The 25,775-nt window shown below is 41.0% G+C and overlaps 1 protein-coding gene across 1 annotated transcript in view; it reads left to right on the forward strand.

The window, feature by feature from the left end:
• ano8b (anoctamin 8b) overlaps positions 1-25,541 on the forward strand; it is a 48,440-nt gene extending 22,899 nt beyond the window's left edge. Inside the window, exons 2-19 of the mRNA XM_073475821.1 lie at positions 910-1,020; positions 3,129-3,261; positions 9,510-9,648; positions 9,811-9,907; positions 10,158-10,274; positions 10,436-10,563; positions 10,669-10,830; positions 10,908-11,060; positions 12,364-12,490; positions 12,675-12,730; positions 12,840-12,914; positions 16,557-16,804; positions 17,130-17,289; positions 17,416-17,820; positions 18,864-19,055; positions 19,318-19,449; positions 21,093-21,203; positions 21,651-25,541. Coding sequence (XP_073331922.1) covers positions 910-1,020; positions 3,129-3,261; positions 9,510-9,648; positions 9,811-9,907; positions 10,158-10,274; positions 10,436-10,563; positions 10,669-10,830; positions 10,908-11,060; positions 12,364-12,490; positions 12,675-12,730; positions 12,840-12,914; positions 16,557-16,804; positions 17,130-17,289; positions 17,416-17,820; positions 18,864-19,055; positions 19,318-19,449; positions 21,093-21,203; positions 21,651-22,385 — 3,281 coding nt within the window. The 3' untranslated portion in view covers positions 22,386-25,541. The remainder of the gene's footprint in view (positions 1-909; positions 1,021-3,128; positions 3,262-9,509; positions 9,649-9,810; positions 9,908-10,157; positions 10,275-10,435; positions 10,564-10,668; positions 10,831-10,907; positions 11,061-12,363; positions 12,491-12,674; positions 12,731-12,839; positions 12,915-16,556; positions 16,805-17,129; positions 17,290-17,415; positions 17,821-18,863; positions 19,056-19,317; positions 19,450-21,092; positions 21,204-21,650) is intronic.
• Positions 25,542-25,775: the final 234 nt, after the last annotated feature.

Consider the following 25,775-nt stretch of genomic DNA (forward strand, 5'->3'; position numbering starts at 1 on the left):
ACTTAGTCCTCTTTAAACTATTGGCACAGCCGCCTCTCTGCAGAACATATCGGTGGGAATGTGAGACTTCAGAGGATCGGTGACAGATGAATGAGGTGTCAGGGCGAAGATAAAGTTCATTTGAGCCTGGACACAAATGCTGCAGTTGTTTTTTTAAAAATGCAAATTCTTCCATGACGTAAGAGTTAGAAGAAATATGTGCTGTGCATTATTTTCTCTCAGACTGCTGCAATAAGGGCGACTGTGTAATAATGTGACATTACTGTGGGGCTACAGAAGAGCTATTTTTGGTGTTGACTTCTGGAATAGAGACAAGGTAATTCTACACAGGAGCTGAATCCACTGTACTGGCTTCAAATTCAGAATCGTTGAAGTTTTTCGTGCAGAGGACCTTGAAGAGGGCTCTTTTATTATTTAAGGCTTTTTTTGTGGGTATTCCTGGGACTCGGGACACGTCACAACACTGAGAAACAGCTGCACTTACATGTGTTGAGTTGATTGAGCCAAGTGTCTGTGTGTGTATGTGACAGTTCAGAGCGTGTGGACAATGTGTGGCCTCTGGTCTTGGCAGGGCAGGATTAGTTTTGTCCATCTCGTGTTGTGAGGCAAAGCGGCGTGACATTTAAATCTGTCCCGTCGAGGAGGACGATTCTCTCTCTGTGTGTCTGTGTGTCTGTGTGTCTGTGTGTGTGTGTGTGTGTGTGTGATGGGGCAGCAGGGGTTTTTGAGGGGGTTTGCTGAAAATGTTAGAAATGTCATTGCTCCTTATACTTTTTCACTTTGAAAAGGTGACTCTCTCCCTTTTTCTCCCCCACTGTATGTCTCTCTTTTTCTGCCTGTCTCTCACCCCCTTCCTCTGTCTCTCTCTGTCTGTCTGTCCGTCTCTCTGTCTGTCTGTCTCGCTCTCAGATAAGTTGTTTGGAAAGCGGCTGCTGCAGGCTGGGAGACACATCATGTCTCATAAGTCTTGGATGAAAACGGTGCCCACAGAGAACTGTGATGTCCTCATGACATTTGCAGGTCAGACATTCTCACGCGCTCATATGTCTGTATTTCTATTCCCGTGAGGACCCTCGCTGCACTGACATAATGCACCCCCAACCTTAACTGTCACAACAACATGCCTATGGTCAACCTTTAGCCTCACCTCAGCCTAGAGACAACTAACAGTTAATTTGATCATCTATAAATCTTCCAATTATTAAGAATTGAGTCCAAGTTCTCTGGGAAAAGTTTGTTTTGTCCAACTAACAGTTCAAAACCTAGTTGTCAAATAATTTCCTGTCTAATGTGCCACAAGGCTGCAACTAATGCCTTTTTTCATTGTTGATCAATCTGTGGATTATTTTCTCAATTAATTGATTATTCAGAAAATGGGGAAAATTGTCGATCGGTGCTTAAAATGGTGTCCTCAGTGGTCTTGTTTTGTCTACAACCTTAAGATACTCAGTTTACTAGAGGGGTAAAAAAAAAACTAAATATATAGCTGACACTTTATTGATTAATGGATTAATTGTTGCAGATTAGATTTGCTAACCGTTCACCTTTAATAAACCATTAACACCAATTTTAACCCTCTTTGAAGAGGTGTCTTCGCTCTTAAGATCTAAAAATTGGTCCTCACAAATATAGAAGTACAAGAACACACATTTCTACACAGACAAAATTGCATTATACAGTTTAACACACATTTTCCAGTTTGTCATGAATATAAAGCTGCATATTTACCTTCCCTTGCTTCAGGCAAGGAAGAAAACAATATGCTTTTATTCCTTTAATTTCTCCCATTTAAATTCATTTTAGATGATTATGTTTCTCCTAAAGAGCACAAAGATCCAAACCTAACACTGAGCAGCGGAGGATGTTAACTATTATCTGAAGTAGTTGGAATCAATACTGTTATATCATGTTGATAATACAGATTAGGGCTGCACAATATATCATTTTCAGCATCGACATTGTCACATTGTAGGACGTGTAATGTCAACTGTGACAAATTAACTCAAACATGTCCTGCTACAACTTTATTGCTACTTGATACAAAAGCAAAACTCGCACAGTTCTTATTTTCCATGACTAATCTAACTCTGTCTAATTTAGTCCAATTCAAGAGTTCCTAGATACATGGGAGTTTGTTGCGTAAAGGGTAACTCCATGAATTTCACACATTAAAATGCGTTTACAGGTCTTGGTGACTACTACTGCATGAAAAAAGTAATATTAAACCTTTTGTGGCTCCAGAGGAAGCTGCATGTGATATGATACATTGCCTCCAGTAATGTCACTCAGTGCACTGTGGGTAATGTAGGCACCATGTTTAGGAATGCAGTCCACTGGGCTAGGATTGCCGCCTATAACACTGTTGGAATCATAATGAACAGATTTAAAACAAATTAATGCAGGACAGCCACACCTTTAATCACCTTTTGTTATTCCACATATTCCTCTTTTTTTTTCAAAACCTGGTGCCTACATTACCCACAGTGCATCTTAGCCACTGAGTGACATCACCAGAGGCAATTTATCAGATTACACGTAGCTTTCTCTGGAGCTGCGAAAGGCTTTATACTACTTTTTTCACATATGCAGTAGTACTCCCCAAAACCTGTAAACACACTTTAATGTGAGAAAATAGGTGGAGTTACCCTTTAAGAGTGACATGCAGGGTCTGCAAACACAGTGAACCACCAATCACAATCATTCTTGATCAATTTATCTAACACATCTAGATCAAACCATCTGCAAAATCACCTCAATCATTTTGTCATGATTAATTCTTTCCAAACAGAGCTTTTCAAGTTATTTGGTGAATATTCTTGTAGTTCTCACATCACAACACATATCACAGAAAACGCAGACATTTTCCAATATCGTGCAGCCCTAATACAGATGAGGATCATGACTTTTATGTTGATGATACTACATCACAAAGCTTTCCTTGTCGCAGCCTGAACCAGCTAAGAAAGCAGAGAAGAGTCCTCAAGTGTTTGTTAGTACGACATTTAACCTCCAGCTGCTGCTCAGCAATAAATAGCACAAGACTGTGGGAGTACGCTCGGCAGCTCCCGTGTACACTGATGCGTGGGTACGGTTGAAATGTATTTTCTATTTTTCATTTCCTGCCACAGACACTACAGATGACCACACGTTGCTATGGCTACTGAACCACATCCGGCTGGGAATCCCAGAGCTCATCATCCAAATCCGACATCATAAGCACACACGAGTCTACGCTTTCTTCGTCACCGCTACATATGAAAAGTAAGGACTCTCTGCTGAGGCAACACATTTGTGCATGAGTGTATTTAGTCATTCATTTCTTATGTGTTTTGTCTTTATAGTTTATTTGCAACTATTATCTTCAGCTATTGTCATTATTGATTATTCTGTCAGACGTTTTTTGATTAATACATTTTTTTTCTTTTTTCAAATAATCTATAAAATCAGTCAGAAAAAAATGAAAAAGTTTATCACAGTTTCCCAGAAAACAATGTGCCATATTCACTGTCTTGTCTTGTTGTATCTGATCAGCTGTCAGCAACACCAAACTCTTACACTGGGGAAGCTACATCATATAAATGTTTGTCATTTTTACTTGATAAATGAATTAAAGGTCCAGTGTTTAGGAGTGATTGGCATCTAGCAGTGAGGCTACAGATTACAACCAATGAAATACCATTTGTCTCACTTGTCCCTAAAAGCCCAAAAAACTGAAAGGCCCTCCCCAGAACCAGTGTTTGGTTTGTCCGTTTGTCCAAAGATTTTCAGTTTCAGGGGATTCAATACTGATGAAAACTTAATTGTGAATATTATATTCCTTTTCTGCACATAGAAAAGGAATATTTATGATTTAAATCAATGATTAATTCATCAAAATTGTTGCCAGCAAATTTTCTGTCGACTGATTCATTGATAAATTACTTCATCTCTATTTTACAGTCAACAGAGGTTGGCATGTACTTACAGTTATATTTTTAGTACAAATTGATGTTGATTACAACTATGTGATTGAATACAACAAAATGATATAGAGTATGAAGTGAAGTTGAAAAATTGCTACATTAGCTTGGATTTGTATGCAACTAAAATTAAGCTTTCTAAATGTTTTAAATAATTTAATATGCTTAAGGGGAACAGTTTGACATCTTGGGAAGCATGAGTTATCTCTTTCTTGCCGATTTTAGATGAGTAAATCGACACCACTCATGTCTGTACGGTAAATATGGAGCTACAGTCACTAGACGGTTAGCTTAGCTTAGCATAGCATAAGCACTGGAAACGAAGGGAATCAGCTAGCCTGCCTCTTCCTTTCAGCACCTCTGAACCTCACCAGTGAAAATGTTATGTCTAGATTGTTTAATCTGTGGCAAAACTCCCAGTTGAGCTTCCAGCTTGTGCTGCGCTTTATGCTAAGCTAAGCTAACCTTCTCCTGACTGTCCTTTCATATTTAGTGTGCAGATACGAGAGAGGTATATATTACTCCTCTCATCTTACTGGCAAAAGTAAATATTCCTATTCCTTTAGATTGATTAAAATATTTCCAGGCTCATAAAAATACTTTCTTTTGCTGAAAAATATTCCCACCTTGTTGATGATCAAATCTGAAAACAGCCCTCTGTGTGATTTCATGACCTGTGACAGGTACAGTGGTGCTCTAACTGTAGCTGAGTGAATCAATCACCATGACAGAATACAGGCAAGAAGCTACAACAGTAACTTTTCTCAGAAGAGACAGAAAACGAACTGCCACATGAATAATAGAATATGTATCACTGCTTCTTTTAGTAGCTTGAAGTTTAGTTATTTTTAAATGCTACTACTGGAGTTAAGATGTTAAAGACAAAAATATCCGAGCTGTTCTGTGCAGTAGAGTCGTATCTTCGTTTACTGTGATTTGATATTCAGCTGCAGCTATAGTAGGCACCATGGTTTAGCTCCTGCACAGTGAATCGTTAGTGAAGCTGCCCTGATGCCTGCTCTGCTGCAGGTTATTTAAAGTTTCGCAGAAGGTTAGGGTCAGGCTAAACAGCATGGATTGTATTTGCTCTGATTACACTGCTCACACACAGTCTCTTGTTTTGAAAGAAAATCCCCAGGGGAACAAAGGATGAGCTCAGGGTCATTTTAATCTCAGCATTGACTTTGGTGTATAAATACTGAGAAACACAATCCGAGGGATGAGGGTGGCACTCGCTGTTCCATACTGCATTTCACCTCTTGATAAATGTTAAGCTCTCTCTGCTGACTGTGCATTCAACGTGGCCTCTCGAAAAAATACCCTGACAGTCTCAACCAAACCTTTTACCCATGAATGGAATAGGAATAGACAGATGGCCAGAAGGAAGGAAGAAAGAGAGGGACCAATGGAGACGGATGCAAAGAGAGAACATGAGAGGAAGAGAAGAGAACAGGGAGGGTGATGTGGTAGGAGGATGGAGGGAGAGCTTTCTGAAAGTGTGCCAGCGGGTTTTAGATGAAAAATGGTCCGGGAAAATGATTGCTGTGTGACACGACGTGCACTCTCCTCTTTGTCTACACACACACACCTGCTTCTACATAGGTTGACCTACATTTCATGAGATAGAAAAGATAACCCAGAAAGTGTTTCATCCTCTGGATCTCACCTTGAATCGTCATTCTCTTTGCACGCTAAAGCACGGAGAATTTCCTTTTCTGTACTCCTGTTAGATGTGAGAACAGCAGATAAGAGCTCCGGGTGTGTTTGCTATGTTATATAGACTTGTTTAACTGAAATGACGTTGCTCTTTCTCTTACATGTTTGTTTTGAAAGCGAGCGGTTGTAAGACTAGAAATTCTTGAATTCTTGGTTATGAGATCAGCATTAAAACAGCTTAGGCCACAGGTTCAGTCTGTTGTGTGTGTTATTTTCAGAAGGATCCATCTATTGCTTTGAAAACTGTGATGTAATGTAACTAAGTACACCTACTCAAGTACTGTACTTGGTTATTTTCATTTTCTGCTACTTTCTACTTCCACTCCACGACATTTACGAGGTCACTAGCTATCTTGCAAATTGCATGCTGCATCAGAGCTGATAGCACATTTTTAAATTAATTTGTTTTATTGGTAATTAGATAAAAAAATAATTAAAAAACACCTGTTGAACATCCGATTCAATAGTCAGCCAGGCTGATAATCAGTGGACCCATACTATACAGTTTATATGTACATATACATTTAAATATTTGCTTTTACTTGTACTTTTGATACTAAAATACATCTATTGCAAGCAAATGACTTTTGATAATTAAGTACATTTACTGTTAGAAACTTTTGCTCAAGAACTAATTGTATGGATGACTTCCCCTGGGCACTTTTGTGAAGGTTTTCAAAAAGTTGAGGACCCAAATGCAGACACAGAGGCAAGTGAGTTTTATTAACAAAGGCGGAATAGAAAAAAAAAAAAGTCAAAATGCTGGCAAAAAAGAAGGCAGGTGACGAAAAGGCAGGCAGAGAACATCCCAGGAGCAACTGCAGACACGGGAAATGCAAACAAACTGACATCAGGACAAAAACAGACAAACTAACAAAGAATAATGGTACGTGTCTACAGGATCTGCCGTTTGACGAGAGGGCACACAATGTAAATCGGTCATTTAATCATTCAATCATTAAAATTGGCTGCTTAGAACTTCCTGGATGAAGTCTCCATGAACCACGTGACCATCTGCATTTTGAACTTCCATTGTCGTGACTCTCTCTGGTGGACACATACCATCTGGGAAAAACACAGGCTTAAATACACAGGGACTGATTAACAATTAAAACACAGGTGAACAGGAAAAAAGGCAGGGAAAAGACAAAGACAGGAAGTGTAAAACAAAACATGAAGAGACCTTACAAAATAAAACAGGAAATTACTGAACCAAAAACCCAAACCATGACAACTTTTTACAACACTGTTTAAAAACTGTAGCAGAAAGAAAACAATTTTAGCAACGAACACTCAGTTTGACATGCAGTAAATGTCCTCCTCCTCCCCCTCTCACGGCAGCTGACATACCATCCATTACTCATTCCTCAGATCTGACTGGGCGATTTACAGTTTGCCATCCTGTTCTGCTGCGTTTCTACATTACGTCTGATGGATATTTGCCACATTAGCATAAACCTTGTGTGCTGTGTTTCCCTCAGCAGTATTATGCTCTTTTACAAGGTCAGCCCTGTCCACACATTCCCTTGGAGTGTGTCTCCAAATTAAGACTGTTTGTATTTAGGGAGAGAGAGTGTAAAAGGCGATCAAGTTTTTGATTAAATAAGAAAAGGGGGAATCTCATTAAGATTCCTGGCAGTAGCAGGAGCCGCACACCTCTGAAGGGCCTTGCAGTTATTGGCTTGGATTACTAAACAGTTGGTTTAAACAGATACAGCCTTTCTTTTCTCAGGCAAGGACCTTTATTGTGACGGTGCTGCGCACTAAGCAGTATTCAGCGGTGATACAGAAGCTTACAACTCACATTTCTGCTGTAATCCATCATGGTGCTGAGCAGACTTCACTGTGCTGCTCCTCCAAGTGTCTGGAGCTGCATGATGGATGGATGTTACAGGCCCACCTATGCTATGGTCCTGTGTGTGTGTGTGTGTGTGTGTGTGTGTGTGTGTATGTGTGTATGTGTGTATGTGTAAACTATATATACACATGAGAGAGAGAGAGAGAGCGAGAGGTGAGCTGTCAGCCTGGAGGTAACAGAGGGTGTGGTGCTGCATTATTACTGCAATTGTAGTACAAAGCCGCCGGGAAGGGCAGAAGGAGAGGAGAAAGGGATGATGGGATGAAGGAGGAGGGGGTGAGAATGAGACAAAGGGGACTGTGGGAGATAAAAGGATGAAGAGTGGATGGGAGGCAAGAGAGAAAGGAGGATGCACATAGAGGCGACAGGATGGCTGGAGAGAGGAGGGGACATGGAGGAGGGGTTGATGGGAGATGAGATGATGAGGGAGAGTGATGAGGTTAAGGCAACAGAGGAGAGTTCAGATGACTTCAACACAGTGAAGGACAATTCGTCTCTGTTAACTCGCTGTTTGTTGTTGGTTTTCTTAATCCCGTGAAAAACTGGTCAAATACACAAAGTAATTTACAGTGAAGTGTTTTCAACTCGGCTGAAATTGAGTTTTGTAGGAATGCATTCACCTATCACAGTAGGACTGCAACTCAGTCAATCAATCAATCAATCAATCAATCAATCAATCAATCAATCAATCAAACTTCATTTATATAGCACCTTTCAAACAAATCAAAATGCAATTCAAAGTGCTTAACAAGTGACTGAAAAACATGTTAAGAAAACAAAAACAGTTTAGAGACTAATGCACACCAAGTGCAAGAAAATGAAGAGTTAAAATAATACAAGATTAAAAAACTAGCAATAAAATAAAAGATAAAAAAAATAAATGATTGCATGTAGACGTTGATTTAAAAAAGCTAATAAAGTAGGGTACAATAATAATAATAATAACAGTAAAATGTCATACAGATAAAAAGAATATAGGGCCATGATAAAAACAAAATAAATTGAAATAAGTATCAAATTTAAAACCATAAAAAACTCACTAATATTTGTTTTCATTATTCATGAATATTTTCAGGGGTGCTCAAACTTTCTTCCCTGGACGACCAAAACTGAAAAAGCAAAGCAAACAAGTATTTTATTGTTAAGATGGATCCCAGTTCACTGTTCACTCTGCTTACTCAGATTATGAAAAATGTTTAATAATTTGGAATCCTACATAATGAAGAAGTATCATTTACCTCAAGTAAAAAAAGCATGAACACTGATTTATATGGTTATAATATCTTTGCTGGAAATGTTTTTTTTTCACTAACATCTGGGAGGCCAAATGAAACCTTTTGGTGAGCCGACTTTAGTCTGCAGGCCCCACTTTGAGAAGCCAAACCAGAAAACAAATCACATCATTATTTTTAAAAATGTTTTTCAATGAAAATGACATGCAAAATGTACCATTCCCACTTAAATCGTGACTCATATCGCAGTCCCAAGATCTGCAAAATATGATTCTTTTTGCATATCTTGCTGCCCTAAAAATATCCATTAAAGCACAACGGGACAAATGCAAATTGCTTGTATTGTCCAACCAACAGTCCAAAGGCTAAATAGAACGAATTCCCAATGTTTTAAAATGGAGAAAAGCAGCAGCAAATCCTCACATTTGAGTTGGAGCTGGAGAATATTTGGCGTTTTCACTTAACAAATGATAATAAACATTGACATGTCAGGTTTTAGGTCTCAAAGTTTATTGAAAATTGACCATTTTGCACCAAATCAAACAGTCATACTTTGTACTTAGAATAATTGTTGAAGAGGCAGCGGTACCAACCTCTTTACTGTCAGCAGCAACGTGATGATCTGAATAATGAGTGATCTGATGCTCTCTTGCTTAGTTACAGTGCCGTTATCACCGCTTACATATGAGGCTACTCAACACTATCAGAGGAAGGAGTTTATGGTCCGTCTTCATTGTCTTGCAGTTTGTTGCGAGGTGCTGAGGAGATGGGACTGAGGAAGGCGGTGAAGCCGGAGTTCGGCGGAGGAACCCGAAGCTTCTCCTGTGAGGAGGACTACATCTACGAGAACATTGAGAGCGAGCTGTGCTTCTTTACTTCACAGGTCGGTGTCAGCGTGGACACACAGACACACAGACACACAGACACACAGACACACACACACACACACACACACACACACACACACACACACACACACACAGAAGTGAATATGCTGTCGAGGCTTTACCTGAGTACGCCGCCCCCTCCTTCTTGTTCCCTGCAGGAGAGGCAGAGCATCATTAAATACTGGATGGACAATCTACGTGCCAAACCTGGGGAGGTGCTCCATAATATCAACTTCCTGGAGGGCCAGCCAATCAGTAAGTTTATCACCTTTACCTTTATCAGGACTGTGTTTCTAGACCGTCTGTGATATCTGTCTTTATTAAAAAGAGAGCAGCTCGTTGGCAGGCTTTGGAAGTAATCCCTCAGTTGCTTTGGGTATAAAATTATAAGACGCTGATGTAGATAGTTTCAGTTTTATCTTTATATTCTCTTCCTCTCTCTGTGTCTCCCTCTCTAACAAATTAAATGTACTGTAATTTCAACTTGCTTCATTATCCTCTGCAGTCCCGGAGCTGAGTGCGCGGGGTGTTATCCAGCAGGTTTTTCCTCTCCATGAGCAGAGGATCCTCAGTCAGCTGATGAAGTCCTGGGTTCAGGCTGTTTGTGAGAAGCAGCCCTTAGGTCAGCAGAACAAGATACTTGACATACTTACTCACGCATCACTAAAATGTACATAACATAACTTGTACAACTACAAGACATGAAAAACTACTTTTGACACAGTGTGAATCAACTTGCTCACAATAACTGTCACGTTTTCCCCTTTAATTTGTCATTTACAGATGATATCTGTGACTACTTTGGGGTGAAGATTGCCATGTATTTTGCCTGGCTAGGATTTTACACCACCTCTATGTTATATCCTGCTGTGATTGGCTTTGTGCTGTGGATGCTCACCGAGTCAGATCAGGTGAGGAGAGAAGCTATCACAGCCTAAAACAGCTGGAAGCACCAGCTGAGAAATGATCATCGTCTGATCGCAGTCTGAAGCGTGTCTGTGCTTGTGTTGTTACAGACGAGCCGTGACATCTGCTGTGTGGTGTTTGCACTGTTCAACGTGGTGTGGGCCACTCTGTTTCTGGAGCGGTGGAAGAGGAGAGGGGCTGAGCTGGCGTACAAGTGGGGAACGCTGGACACGCCGTCTGAATCCCTGGAGGAACCACGGCCTCAGTTCAGGGTGAGAGAAGCTCAAAATCTTTCCATCTTCCCATCTTCTATTTCAGGCTCTTTCACACTTGTTCTGTCTCTCGGCAGGGAGTGAAGCGCTGCAGTCCCATCACAGGATGTGAGGAGTTCTACTATCCTCCGTGGCGGAGGCGTTTATTCAGGTGGTTGGTCAGCCTGCCCATCTGTATCCTCTGTCTTTGCTTTGTCTTCCTGGTCATGCTCATCTGCTTTGAGCTGCAGGTCAGTCAGTTGTCAATTAGCATCTGCTTTTTTTAAAAAACATTATTCCATTTATTTGGAATCACGTAACAGCTGCACAGTCATCTTTTGTGAGAAAGCTTTAAAGAGTGATTGATCTTTTTAGCTGTTTAAAAAGAGTTATTTTAAGACAAAAGAAAAGAACATTTCATTTGAGATATAAATAAAGAGAAAAAAAAGAATTAAGCAAAAGATGGATGACTCATGGAAATATATCTTCCTCTTCTCCCAAATTTCTTCAAATTCAATGTCCTGAAACCTCATGGAGAAGGTGATTCTTTCCATTACGAAGATTTCATACCAATCCTCTATAGATGGGATGTCTGCCTTAAAGGATACGTTTGCCTTAAAGGAAAATTCAGTCATTATTTACTCACCCCTATGCAGATGGAAAGTCGGGTAAAATCTCAAAATCCGCAAAAAAACATTTGTGGAGCGTCACAGCAACACAGCGTTGCACCATTCTCCTAAACAACTGAAGTAGATGGGGACTTGTTTTAAAATGTATTCCAAGTCTCCAGAAGCCCAGAGATCACAAATTGACCTGACAAGACGTTATTTACACTCTTGTGTGTAAGTGGGTGCACAAGCTTGACCGTATGACAAAGGTATAAATATCTTCTTTTGAAATCAATTTGGGATCACTGGGCTTCCAGAGTTTGGGATTAGGCCTGATGAGCTGTATGGAGTCATTTAATGTTTGTTTTTAGGATGCTTTAGATTTTAATACTTCAGTTGTGTAGGAGAATGCTGCAACGCTGTTTTGCTCTAAAACTCCATTAATACTTTGGAGACTTTGGAACTTCACAGACAGGTAAGTAGATAATGACTACGTTTTCATTTTTGGGTGAACTTGTCCTTTAAACCATTTCTTTGTAATTGCTTTTCTAGCAGCCACACTCACTATTCCAAATAGGTATTTTGTTTAAATATCTGTAGCTGTTAAATGTAGAAGCCCAAAAATGGAGTTTGTCCCAATTAGAAGTAGTTTTTATTACAGATATATACATTATTATATATTAGTCTCTAATTCTGTATAAATCTTTTGAGAGGCCTGAAACAAGTGGACAGACTTCTGAACAGGTGTGATAAAATACTGTATCTGCTCAGTCTCTAGCATCCAAACGCTTTCCATGAGGTTGAGTTTGATATTCTCCATTAGCATCTGTTTTGTAGGATTCCTTCTCCTTGTTTGTTTGTCCAAGGGTGAACAAAACTGCTTACACACCCTGGATGTTGTTTTCTCTCGAGCGTGGAGTAAAAAGCTGCGGTTGTGTCTCTGCAGGAGTTTGTGATGGGGATCAAGGAGATGCCCCGGCTAGCTCGCTTCATCCCCAAAATCATGCTAGCTATCACTGTGACTGCATGTGACGAGGTGTACAGGAAAATTGCCTGCTGGCTCAATGACATGGGTGAGAGTCAAACGTCCAGATTTTTCCAGACATACATCCAGAGCGGATTGACTCTTATTAGAAGATAATTTTAATAAAGTTGATCCTTTTAAACTCTAATTAATTAAAATTTTCCAGTATATTAAAATGTTTATGAGCGGTTCAGCAGGTATATTAACAGATGACTCATGTTGTTTTTCCACAGAAAACTATAGACTCCAGAGTGCCTATGAGAAAAATCTCATCATCAAAATGGTTCTTGTGAGTGGCTTTTCATTACATCATATTCAGACAGCCCATGTGATCCAGGAGATATTTTTAAAAGTGTCCCTTTCTTCTTAATGACACCTGGCATGTCTTTGTCTTGCAGTTTCAGTTTGTAAATTCTTATCTCAGCCTTTTTTACATTGGATTCTACCTCAAAGACATGGAGCGGCTGAAAGAGGTAAGAAGCATCTCGATCGTTTCATCTGTCTCACATCAGCCTCACTCATTAATTTGGCTTGCTGTTGCAAACTCCCTTCCTGAAATCATTTGCTCCCTCTGCTTACATGAATTGATTTCTGTAACCACCCATCCTCACATCCGCCCATGTGTCTGTCTGTGGAAGATGTTGGTGGTGTTGTCTCTGTTAAAGAGTCTGCAGCGGCAGGTCCGGGTCAATCTGATGCCTTACGTCATCTTCAAGATCCAGATGCTTGTGGTCTCTGTTCCCTGGTGCTTCAGGGCTTTACTCAGGTCCAAAGTATGATCCCTGTACATGCACGAGAGGATGAAGGTCCATTTCTGACCACTACCTCTGTGTTAACTCGCATGCTCTGTGATGAAAACGACATCTACTTGAACTACCAACCTGCTTCTTGATTGTATTTGTCTAGTGAGAACCCTGGCACTTGAGCGTTTTTGTTTCATTTTTGAAGAAACATTGTTGACATCTATGTATTGTGTTGCAGAGATGTCTGCTGGAGTTAGCATGATAACCAGGTAGTCATGGCCCGCCCTGTCTCTTAATACCACTTTGTACCACGAGAGGGAATAGACCGATAGCCCCCAAAGTTTCAGCTGGTAGATATGTGCCAGCTGTTAGAGTAATACATTACCAAAATAAACTCATAAGATGTCGAAAGATGAAATAATCTCCTATAATAATAATTTTCCTTACTAAACAGAAAAATTCAACCATTCACCGGCTGAATTAAATTTTTTGTCACCGAACTAAGATGAGCTTGCCTCGTTAACTCATCGTAAAACACACTTCATTCAAACAAAACATCAACTAAATGAAATTTGCCAACACAGTCTTGGTTTGGTCAAAATAAATCCTCAATTCACCGAGTACGATGAGAAGATTTCACGGCTCTACATGCCGTCTTCACCCTCTACTGATGTCTGACTGGCTACGGCCATGGATAGCTGGCAAAGAGCATCAGTTGTCTGTTACTCTGTTATATGATGATATGTTGCCCCTGATGTTTTTGAAGCTGCTTCAAATTCTTGCCATATTCTTCTTGAAGGATTACATTACTTGATTCATTGTCATCACATCAAATATAATTCTTTTTTCTTGCTTCTTAGAAACTATTCTTAGAGACACTTGGCAAAGATGTGGTGGAAAATTAAACTATCTGTCAGAAGAAAATGTTCAAATGATTGAGTGTTTTTTATTTAGACTGATTGAAACTCGCTACACCTCCCTCAATCTTCATTCCACTTTACCACCTCACCTGCATATATAAGCATCATGTCTGGTAGTTGAGTGATTTTGCCATTATTTCTCTTCGATGTGTGGAGGCGATGTGGATTTTTTCACGTGCCTTTTCCTTGCGTGCAGTTTGTGTAAATTGCTTTTCCGATACCCCTCTCACCACCCATACCTCAATTTCTCACTCTGTCTGTCAGTTTCTGTTACACTCTCAGCCGGAGTGCCACCTCATTGGGCTTGTCACAATCTGTGAGCATCGCCTGACTTTATAGTTTTCTCATGTCTGATTACCACCCGGAACATCGCAGCAGCTCCGAGAAAATTTGTCACAGTTTATTTACTTTTTTTGCCAAGATAATAAATCCCCTCGCCGCTGCATTACAACGCAAGTGAAATAATGTTGAAACATAAAAGCAGACAGGATTTTTTTCTCAGTTGATTTTCATACTGCAGTGGATTGAACGGAAACCAGTAACTGTCCCAAAGGTATGAAAAACCTGGCTCAAACATGAAAAATCTCTGGCGTAGTCCTTTAAGCGTCTGAAATGAAAACCATCTGGTGTTGTCAGTCTGACTCTGCCAGTGTCTGACTCTGACGTATCTGTGCTGAGTGTTCCTGTAGGTAGCAGTGGGAGAGAACAGTATCTCCTTTTCTCCATTTCGGAGGTCTCTCCTCATTCACTGAAAATAACATTCTGTCCTCGTCTTTGTTGGGAATTTATTGTGGCTTTGTGATTGCAGTCTGTGCTGTAGCTAGGAGCTATTTTATATCGTGCATCAGCATTATTTGACTTGGAAACAATTTCTTTTAGATTAAAGCCAATACCGGATAGTAAGCTTTGTGATGCTGCAGCTCTTAGTATGTATACCCTCTGGGTGTATATTAAAGGGCTGAAGACATGCTCACTGCTGGGCTGCTAAAGGATGATTCTAGTTTTGTTTCACCTTGGGTTCTGGTTTCATCGTTTTGGCCAACATTTCTATCAGTTTTGACAATATTTTGATTGCCTGAGTAACTGCTGAGATCTGGAAACAATCAATCAAATTATATTTATATAGCACCTCAACAAATTAAATGCAATTCAAAGTGCTTTGCAAGTAATTGATGAAATGTTAAAGGTGCCGTGTAGTTTTGGAAAAGAAATTCTCAGAAAATTCGGAAAGGTAATGTTTACAATATTAATAAGTTCAGACTACAAATTCTTTGCATATTTCCATAACTGATAAACAAGCTGTTCTCAGAGGAAAATAAGTTCCCCAGAAACCTGTTTGAAGCTAGAAAGGTGGCAGGGACAATAATGTAACTTGTTTTTCAAGTTTTGCTGTCACGGGAGTTTATTTAAAATGTGAAAGAAAGTCTGACTGCTGACAGTACCTGTCCTGTCAGGCTTTACTATGATCTCACACTTTTGTAATTAAACCGTTGGATACCAGTCAATATTGGATATTATCAAATATCGCAATATTTGCCGTCATGCGATTTTTTTCAAATCAAACAGCTCTTAGGGAATGAAGCCGGGCTGGTGGAAGTTACTGATGTAGCGGCATGCATGCACCACTATAACATACAGACATAGAGGACTTGGTTTCTAAGAAGAACGCCCAATCGCCAGTTTGGCAATATTTCAGGTTTACAATGGGAGACTACATGTTGTCTTTGGTGTAAGATGATAATATTGTCTATCCTGATATTTGAGAGGGACAACATCGTGATATAAAATTGTGGATATTGCCCAAGCCTATTGAGTACACTGTTACTACAAATAGTAATGAAGGCCAAAACCATGAAATAGATTCAATTTGCAATAAACCTGAATTAGAGTTCAACTTAAGCTTTTTTTTTAACTTCCTGTTATGTGTGATTTGCATTTGTTCAGCTGTGAGTATTGCTGAGAGGTTCTGAGTGTCGCTGTTCATCAGTCATTCGCCTCAGTGCATCATATGTCATTGAAATGTTGTGTCAATGATTTTAAAGGGCACGTCATCCACGGTAAATCACATTGTCCAGAAAACTGCAGCTGCACTGCTTCCTGTTGTTGCACTTTAGAAAACAACCCAATCAGGGACATTTTTTAATGTATAGGGAACTGTTCAGCAGCAGATTTTTGACTGATGTGATTTGCTCGTGGACACAGTCTGCATACATAATTGTTTTTTGATTGATTTGTTGCATTTGTTCCATGAGGGTGTGTCCTGCTGCTTTCTCAGCCTGTTATTACGTCCTCTCTTGTCTCCCGCCGGTCATCTCTCCATCCACCCATTTCTAACCTCTTGCATCCCAAGCTGTCTGCATTTTCCCATGGAAGTGTTTCTTTCAAATGTTCTGATTAGATAGACAGTATACTCACAGTATGCTGTGTGACTGTTTCTCTCTGTCCTTGTCAGATGCTGGCCACTCTGCTCATCATACGCCAGTTCCTTCAAAATGTGAAGGAGGTGCTGCAACCTTACCTGTATGAGCGCCACAAGCTGGGTGAGCTCACGCTGCGAGCTGTGTGGGACCTGCTGCTCTCAGTGCTGCTAAAATACGCCCGACTGGCAGCTGGAAAAGCCCAGGTCTCTCCCACCGACCACGCCATGCCAGGACCTGGACTGAGGGGCACCAGGCCCGGGCTGGGACCGTCAGAAAGAAGGTCAAACTCATTATTTAAACTCTTATTCAGTAGGTACATAGAGTCAAAATAGAGTTTAAATGAATCCTACCACTGTGTGATGAAAAATGACATTCATGCGTTTACAGCAGTCACTCACACCACTGCTCAAAGTATTCGTCACTACAAACAGACTCACTTTGGTTCAAATTAAAACCCACCTTATCTGCACTTGCCACTGTCTGCTGCACGCTGCCACAGTTATGATTCATGCCAGTCGGACACTGAGGAAACGGCCAGAACACCACTGTGAGTGAGTAACACACACATTTGTCTGAAGTCTATCTGTCTGTTCAACTCCTCTCAGGGAGAAGAAGTGTTTGAACGGGGGATGCGGGGTGCCTGATGAGGAGGAGGGAGGTGAGAGGGACGAGGCTGACAGCGGGAGGTTCAGTGAGGGAGAGACAGAGGAGGAGAGTCTGATCGACTGCGGTTTGAAGCTGAGAAAAGTCAGCTTCATAGAGAAGGTAAAAGCTGTGTGATTGCATAAATGTATGATGTATTTTATTTGTTGATCATATATTAAAAAGGTGTGCAAATATAGTAACAACAGTTTTATCATTATTATTGTGTTGTTTGGTGTCGTTGTTAAGGTGGACAGACGGCCAGCCTGCACTGGGCCCCCCATGGACAACAGTTTCCTGGAGGAGGGGAGCCCCACCATGGTTGAGAAAGGAATGGACCCTGCCTCTGTATTTGAAATGTGTGACGACGAAGATGATAATGGCATCCATGACGTGAAGGAGCAGGGTGGGGGAGGGGCCAGTGGGGCTGAGGGAATTAATGCAGCTGCTGGTGCCGCTGCTGCCGCCGCCAGTGCTGCCCCGCTGCCTTCTGGCTCTGAGAGCAGCACGTCACTGCGACACAGAAGACGGGGCAGGAGCGCAGAGAGACCTGAGCCCAAGACGAAAAGGGAATCGTGGATGGACCCTCCTGAGGAGAGAGAGAGCAACACGCTCACTCAGGCTGAGATGGAGAGCTGCATGCAGACTTATGCTGTAAGAAAGAATAAAGTTATTCTGTAAGCTCTGCACAGGGATGGCAGTTTTACATCCCACATGCCACAATCTGTTGAAGGGATTTGGGAAGCACAACCTCAAGCAAGAATGACGCAGATTGGAACAAGGAGGCTCCTACAGCTTTCCAAACAACACATCTTTGAGCTTGCAAAGCAATTAGCCACCTGGAGCATCTCTTTATTATATAGTGACAGGCAAAGATCTGCAGGATATGTGCGTTGTTGATTTATTTTTGCAGTTCTTAAACTTGTTAAACAAGCGTTATCCATCATTAGCTACAACCTCCTTAGCATGCACACAAGATACATTGAAATCAAGCCACGACCTTGCACTGCTGTTAAAAAAAGTCCATGACTACAGCAGGTAAGGCAGGAGTAAAGTTTACCAGGAAGAGTTCGACACCAAAAGGCTGTTTTCACATTCATTGTTTAAAATGTGAATTTTCTCTGTGCTCACTGACAATATGGTTTTAAGAGGCGGTCCCATGAGCATGATCTGTGACATCACAAATAGTCATAACTAATAAAAGGTGTAAAAAAAGGAGACTGATCATCGTAATAGACAAAAAACAGAATTACTTTTTAAGATGCTTCATGAAACTAAGATTGTGGAATATTCCCCTATAGATACACATAACATTAATTTACAGTTGGAAGATATTAGTTCCATTTAAAATACATAGAAAATAACTGTAAAATGTTATATAATAGTGGGTAAACAACACTTGACTCATTCTCCTCATACTTGGGTCAGGTTTCATACATGTGGCAGAGAAGCACTGCAACATGAATCCAACAGAAAACCTCGGCCTTCACAGTTACATGACACCCCACAGGTGTCCCACAGATGTGATGTAAACATGTTTTGAAAGGTCATACACGACTATATGACAGTAAAACACAGCTAACAACGTCATTTGGTCTCAAGAAGTGTAGTTTTGTCTTCAAGCTGCCATAGTAGCATTCAGCCTGTAGTTTCTTGCTAGAGCTGTGTTTTTTAATGCTCCACCTCGCCCCTGTCAGGACACCTTCCAGGACTACCAAGAGATGTTCGTCCAGTTTGGCTACGTGGTGCTCTTCTCCTCGGCCTTCCCTCTGGCGGCCATGTGCGCTCTCATCAACAACATCATTGAGATCCGCAGCGATGCCTTTAAGCTCTGCACCGGTCTGCAGAGACCCTTTGGAATCAGAGTGGAGAGCATCGGCCAGTGGCAGGTCAGAAATACACCATGTGAAAGTTAACACAGACACAGGAGGTTTCACCAAAACACAGTGGGGATTAAGACAATTACAGTGATGTTGCCATGTGTGATAAACACTGGCTTCATATCCATTTTGGAAGTTGACTTTCATGTAAATATAACTGTGTAGCTACTGATCAGTTACCACTGTGTGGCTGGAATAACTGAACAGAACAGAACTAAGCTAAATTAAACAAAGTCGACAGCAAAGTGATTTCATTTTTTCTCCTTCACAGACTGCGATGGAAGCCATGGGCCTGATTGCCATCATCGTGAACTGTTACCTGATTGGTCAGTGCGGTCAGCTGCAGCGACTCTTCCCGTGGCTCAGCCCTGAGATGGCCATCATCTCCATCGTCATCCTCGAGGTACCACAGCGCGATCCAGCTAGTGTCGCTGGAGTGCTTAGAGTAGTGCTTTTTCAAACTTTTTCTCAGGGCAGCAGCAGTTTGTGACCGGGAACAAACTGTATGCTAATCAGAAAATGTGCCAGGTAGTTAGGCTGCAAAAAGGTTTACTACTGAGTGATTGTTTTTTTACCTGCAGAGACTATTCAGTATGTTGATGTAGATGTCTAACTCACACAGAATACCCTCCATAATGCATATTGGGTATGACTTAAGTATTTAATTATGGTGCAGTAAAACAACTGGGAAATCATCACAGAGTAGGGCTGGGAGGTATGGCCTCAAAATAATATACCAATATTTTTAGGCTTTATCATGATACACAATAAATATCTCGAAATCTCCTCAAAAGCACTTCATAAAATATGCTATGACTGGTCGACAAAATCACAATATTTTTGACCAAATACCTGGATATCAACATTGCGACAATATTGGAGTGATGACTATTGATAATAGACAAAATATTAACACAATAAGAGTTTTGATACATAATCATCAGTAATGTGGATATGATGACTAAGTGGATAAAGACAAGTATGAGAACAAGTAGAACAGTCTAGTACGATCACTGTAATGCAGCCTTTAAAACCAAGACATAACGAGAGTGAGATGATTTACATTCTCATATCGCAAAGAAAATATATCAATACACTGTCAAAGAGGTACTTGTTGTGCAAGAATATCTAAACATCTAAATATTAAAAATAATTAATTAATTAATTTTGTATTGAAAGAACAAGAAAGTAATGGCAACATATATGTATGTATTTCAACAAATGAAAATAAGAAAAAAAATAGTTTCTTAAAATAAATAGTTAAACTTTCCCTTTTTAACAACCTTCATGGCCAATGAAGCATCGATTTCAGAGTTTACGAGGTGCACCTGAATGCACCATTAAATTCTGAAGTCCCTGTGTGTGTGTGTGTGTGTGTGTGTTTGTGTCAAACTCCAACACAGCCAGCAAAAGAGAGAGACAGCTCACCCAGAAATGACACCAAAATGCGGCAGAGACTCTTAGCATAGATTTTTATTAGATGACAACTTTGGTACAAATATTTACCCACCTGTGGCAGACAGCCTTCTGAGATATACATTTAAATTTCGACCCTACTAGTACATAATCAAATTGAGCAGACAACGCATCTTGCTTGCTCGCTCGCTCTCTGAGCCTCAGACATCCCCGGCCCTGCATATATCACATGTATTATAAGAAGGTGTCTCACAACAATAATGTCTTATCCTAAGTGACTGAAAGAAGCATGATATAAATGCTCTATAAAGTGAGTTTCCTGGGTTTCCAACAAGCTAATCGTTGCATGACCAGATGAATTGAAGTTCTCTTCATGTTTCTCCTCTTACTTGTAACATACTTCGCTCTGCACTCTGTCACTGCCTAAATTTGGAACAAGGTAAACAGCCTGCAGCTCTGTCTTGGCCTGATAAAGAAGTCATGCCTATCAGGAGGAGAATTTCACGGCCCAGATGATGTTGTGCAAGAATTAGTTCAAGTAACATGCCCTCAAAGAATATTCGCAAGGATTGTGCCCTAAACCGGATTGTGCTTTCATGTAATTCTTTTTTTGTTTGTTTGTCCCTGCAGCACTTTGCCATCCTCCTGAAGTACGTCATCCATGTGGCCATACCTGACATTCCTACATGGGTCCGAGAGGAGATGGCTAAACTGGATTATCAGCGCAGGGAGGCCTTTAAGGTGAATGAATTTAAAATGATGAGACAGCACAAGACGTTTTATGTCTTGTTGAAAAGTTGCAGGAGACGGTTAAGTCAAGAATTTTTCAGGCCCTTTGAACAAGCTCTGAAAAGGCTTCCTCCTTATGTGCAGAGTACTGTAATATAATAAAGATCTGTAGCTGTAGCCACCACAGGAGCCAAAGTTTCTGCTGCAAGAATGCTGTACTGCAGCACTGCAGCTTTCTTTTTGGAGATAATTTGCTTGTTTTAAACTTCTTGTGATATTTTAGCAACGGTACTTCTGAGGAAAACAATTTGTATAACATAGGCTGTAGTGGCCCCTGCATAACTCAGGACTCCTAGCAAGGCACTTGTTCGATGGGTATCACTGCAGTATTGTAATGGTTAGCTGGCATAGTGCTGATTCTAGTAAATACATTGTGGGAATGTTTCCCTTCCTCTGCAGAAGCATGAGCGTCAGGCGCAGCAGCATTACCAGCAGCTGCAGAGGAGGAAGAGGGAGGAGGAGGAGAGGCAGAGGCAGGCGGAGCACATGGCCCGCAGGGAAAGGGAGCGGGACGAGAGCAAAGGTGACTCCTCTGGGGATCACCACCACGACAAAAGTCACGGCAGCAAATCACGTCCCGGGAGTGGAGGCGGCAGCGGGTCGGACAAGCCCAAGAGGCCCAGCTCTCTGTTAGCCAACAATAACGTGATGAAGCTGAAACAGATCATCCCACTGCAGAGTAAGTTCTCCTCGGGTGGTGCCCGCTCCCCTCAGTCACCCACTGGGAATGAGCCAAAGCTGCCCGGTTTCCTGAGCTTCAAATTCCTCAAGTCACCTGAGAATAAGAAGGAAGGTGTGGCTTCTGCGGCCGCCACCACGACAACTAACGCCACATCGACAGCATCATCATCATCATCGTCATCATCAGGTAGCAGCTCTCAGGAGCGTTCTCAGTCACCCAGCAAAGCCTTCAACCCTGGGAAACTGTTTAATTTTGGGAAATCTGACGGGGGGACATGTGTGAACGGGGCTCCGCTGCCCAGATCAGGGGAAGGATCATCCTCGCAGGCCTCAGAAAGACAAGCATCCAGGTCTGACTTGAACGGCGTTCCAGATGAAATCCCCTCGCCTGGAGGGGAAGGGTCAGAGAACGGACATTCAACAGACTTGGACCCGGCTGGCTCTAAAGTCTAGTAGCTCCGATGGGAACAAATAGTCGTTGGTTACATCTCAACTGAAGAAGTGATGTGTTTACTGTGAGGAAAGGCCTGACCTGCCTTCTGTGTCGTCACAGGCTCTGTGCAGAGGTACTTGAAGCAGAGAGAGAGGAAAAGGTGAAACTGATGAGAGATGACTTCTTGTTTGGTTTTTTGGCTGAGAGACAAAAAAACAGGCTTTAGAAGAAAGACATAAGCTCTCCTATCATGAAGAATAAACACACACACACACACACACACACGCACGCACACACACACACACACACACACAAACATAAAAATCCTTCCTTGTCTGCAATACATAAAGAAATGCATGAGCTGCGTTTCTAATATTTTTAAGCCTTTAAAGCAGAGAGCTGTGTTTCTTGATTTCTTCTAGTCATAAATTGTAAACATCTCCCAGTCGGACAAAAGAGCCTGTTGTGGAGGACAAAGATTAAAAAACGTATACAGTGGTATGAAAGGATCACAGATTGTACATCAAATAACTACTGAGGGTGATTTTAGCTGTCACAACACAAGTGATCATTAGATATCGTCTCATTTTGAACTGTGAGGAATTTGTGGGCCCTTGACTTTTATATTGAAGTGGAAAAATGGAAAAGCAATATCAATCAGTGTTTTAATAATTCTTATCGATTATCACAGAAAACCCTCCCTTAATAAGCATCCCTGATGTATCACCAGCTTTATTTTCAAAGCATAGGTGGTCGCCGAGCTTTGTACACTTCTTCCCATCCTGTGACAGGAGCTGATTTGTTTGAAAAGGGAGAAAAGACTTGAGTGAGTCGAGCTGTCACACACCAGTATTTTCCCCAAGAGAGCAAGAGGAAGAGAAAAACATGAAAAAAACGCAGAGGTAGACGAAGGTGATTTTGAGAAAATGGAGCATGGAAGCCTGTTGCGTGCTGTTCTCCGTCCAAGCCCGTAGAGCGCCTTGTAAACACAGATGGTACTCCATTCCACACAATCTAACCAGACTTGGCAAACGAGCGCAGAGTTAAAGAAGTAACATTTGCACTAAAACCCCTACGCCCTGCATAGAACCCGCCTCTCCCTCTGCAGGAGAGGACCAACACCAGCCTGCCTCACAACATTATGCAAAAGCTGGATCGTTTTTGATTTCCTTCTCTCACACAGTACATGCTATCTACTCACCTGTCCCTGCTCCCTAAATATTCAGATTTTTTTTTTACAATAGTTGCTCCAATTTACGTTGAGCTCTGTATCTTTTTTATATGCATTTGCTGCATTGCTTTATTGCAGCACTGATGATGGGAATTTTACTTTTTTAACCAAAGCGGTATTTTTCGGATTATACTGTTCACCCGAGATGTATGTACTGTATGTTCTGTTAACATCAACACGGTTTATGATACACGTCCTTGAGTACAGTAAGCATGCCCATCACCTACCATTAAACGGTATTTCACTTCTGCGAGGTCTCCAGGAGGTGGTGCCAGAGTATATTCGCGTTGCAAACTGAATCACTATGGACTTCTTTAGTCGTCAGCGTACAGCAGGGGTGTCAGGCTGCAGTTTAAGAGCACTTTGTGAGAAATATGTATTGACATCAGATGAGGTACACGCTGAGAAAAAGTTCCTGAGTGCCATCACACAGTAGGCTGAGAGACTGAAACATTAACTATGCATTTTCACGTCGTCACCTCTGGCATGGTTATTTGCAATAACACTGAGCTGTGGGAGAGTTACATGTAAGCACCTGCCCTACTGCACCATCCCCAACCAGACTCTATGCATCTTTCCTTTGTGAGCCCTCAACTGTCACAGTCAGCTCTCAGCTCCCTCCTTTCTCATATTGAGTGTGAGAGCCGGCTCAAACTAATAACAATAATCTCATCCATCTTCTGCTTTGTGGTTACAGAATTTGTCCAGGAAATGATGACATAGCTTGACGCCATTTAGTGTGTCTGTAACAACTTTACAATAAGTATAGTCCACCGTTAAGTCACACGCCAGAAGAAAATACAAAAATGTACTTCCTGCTGACGGGCGAAAAAGATCTTACTAACATTAAATGCAATAAGGAAATAGACAGGAGGTCAATTTGTGTGGTCACAGAATCATTTTATTGTCAATCTACAGTTTGTTCTTTTTATATTTGGAAGTTAATGTTCATCATAAATGTAAAATGACAAGTGCAAGGAAGAGAGAAATGTAATATGTGTCAGTCTCACAGGCTGGATGATAGAGATCAGGGTGGGAAGCGTAGCTGAGCACAGTCTCATCAAAACCTTTGTTCTTGCAGCATTTGGATTTCAGGGATGATGCAATAGAGTCCATATTTCATCATTTGAAAGTCTGTGAAAGTTTGTGTGAAAATAAGAAGCCAGTTTTGAGGGCGGAGGTGACCCAAGTGAGAGGCGGTGATAAGGGCATTTGCATCACAGTGGAGTTTAGGTCATGCCTACGTATATGTAGTTCCTCCTTTTTCAGGGAAAACTCACAGTAGAACTTCTTGTAATAGAAATTGATAGCATTAACCAACTTATCACTTCTTTCATCCTTGCACTCTTGGCAGCAGCATCAAATTCTGCATGTGGTTTTTTTGGAGGTCTTTAAATAAGCATTGATAACAGATCTTGGACAGTTTTTTGAGGTATCACTGAAAGCTTCATCAAGAGGCATCCCATGCCAGAAACAGCTCCATCACTGTTTTCTCGGGCCAAGCACAGGCGTCCCTCGCATGAGGACAGCAGCTCAGACAGCCAAGACTCATCAGCTGTCTGTACTATCAAAGCAACAGCGGTTCTTTTAAGGATTTGGGCTTATTCTCGACTTTACAAGCACCGTCAGTCTAATGTGAAACCAGTAGGGAAGGACTGAATTTAGTAAATGTTCTGTCTTCTGGATTTTAAGAATGGATTTGAACAGGTGAGATTCTCACCACAGCTACATTAAAATTTGACTCTAACCTCAGAGTTTTAGATAAGACATCTTCATGGAAGCCTCACTTACTGAACATCATATGCTCTTCCAATGTACCACTGTACAAAAAAAAAAGATCTTTTAAAGAGAAATACTGGGAAATGGGATTATTTATTTCTTTTAATTTATTTTGTCATATTTTTGTAAGACCTGAAAAATAGTTAATAAAACTATTTCAAATGCATTTCATGTGTTGTGACAAACTTGTTTCTACAAAATCATGACAATCAACATTTTTTCCTCACAAATGTTTATTTCAGTTGCGGGAATCAGAATCTCCTTAAAGGGTAACTTCACCAATTTTACACATGAAAGGTGCAATATATAAGAATTATCAACAGAATGTAAAGAAATAACAATTCTGACCTTATGTTAAAGACATCTATTGAAAATATATCCACTGAAGTTAGCATGCTAA

This window comes from Pagrus major, chromosome 11, assembly GCF_040436345.1.
Source record: "Pagrus major chromosome 11, Pma_NU_1.0".
Lineage (NCBI taxonomy): Eukaryota > Metazoa > Chordata > Actinopteri > Spariformes > Sparidae > Pagrus > Pagrus major.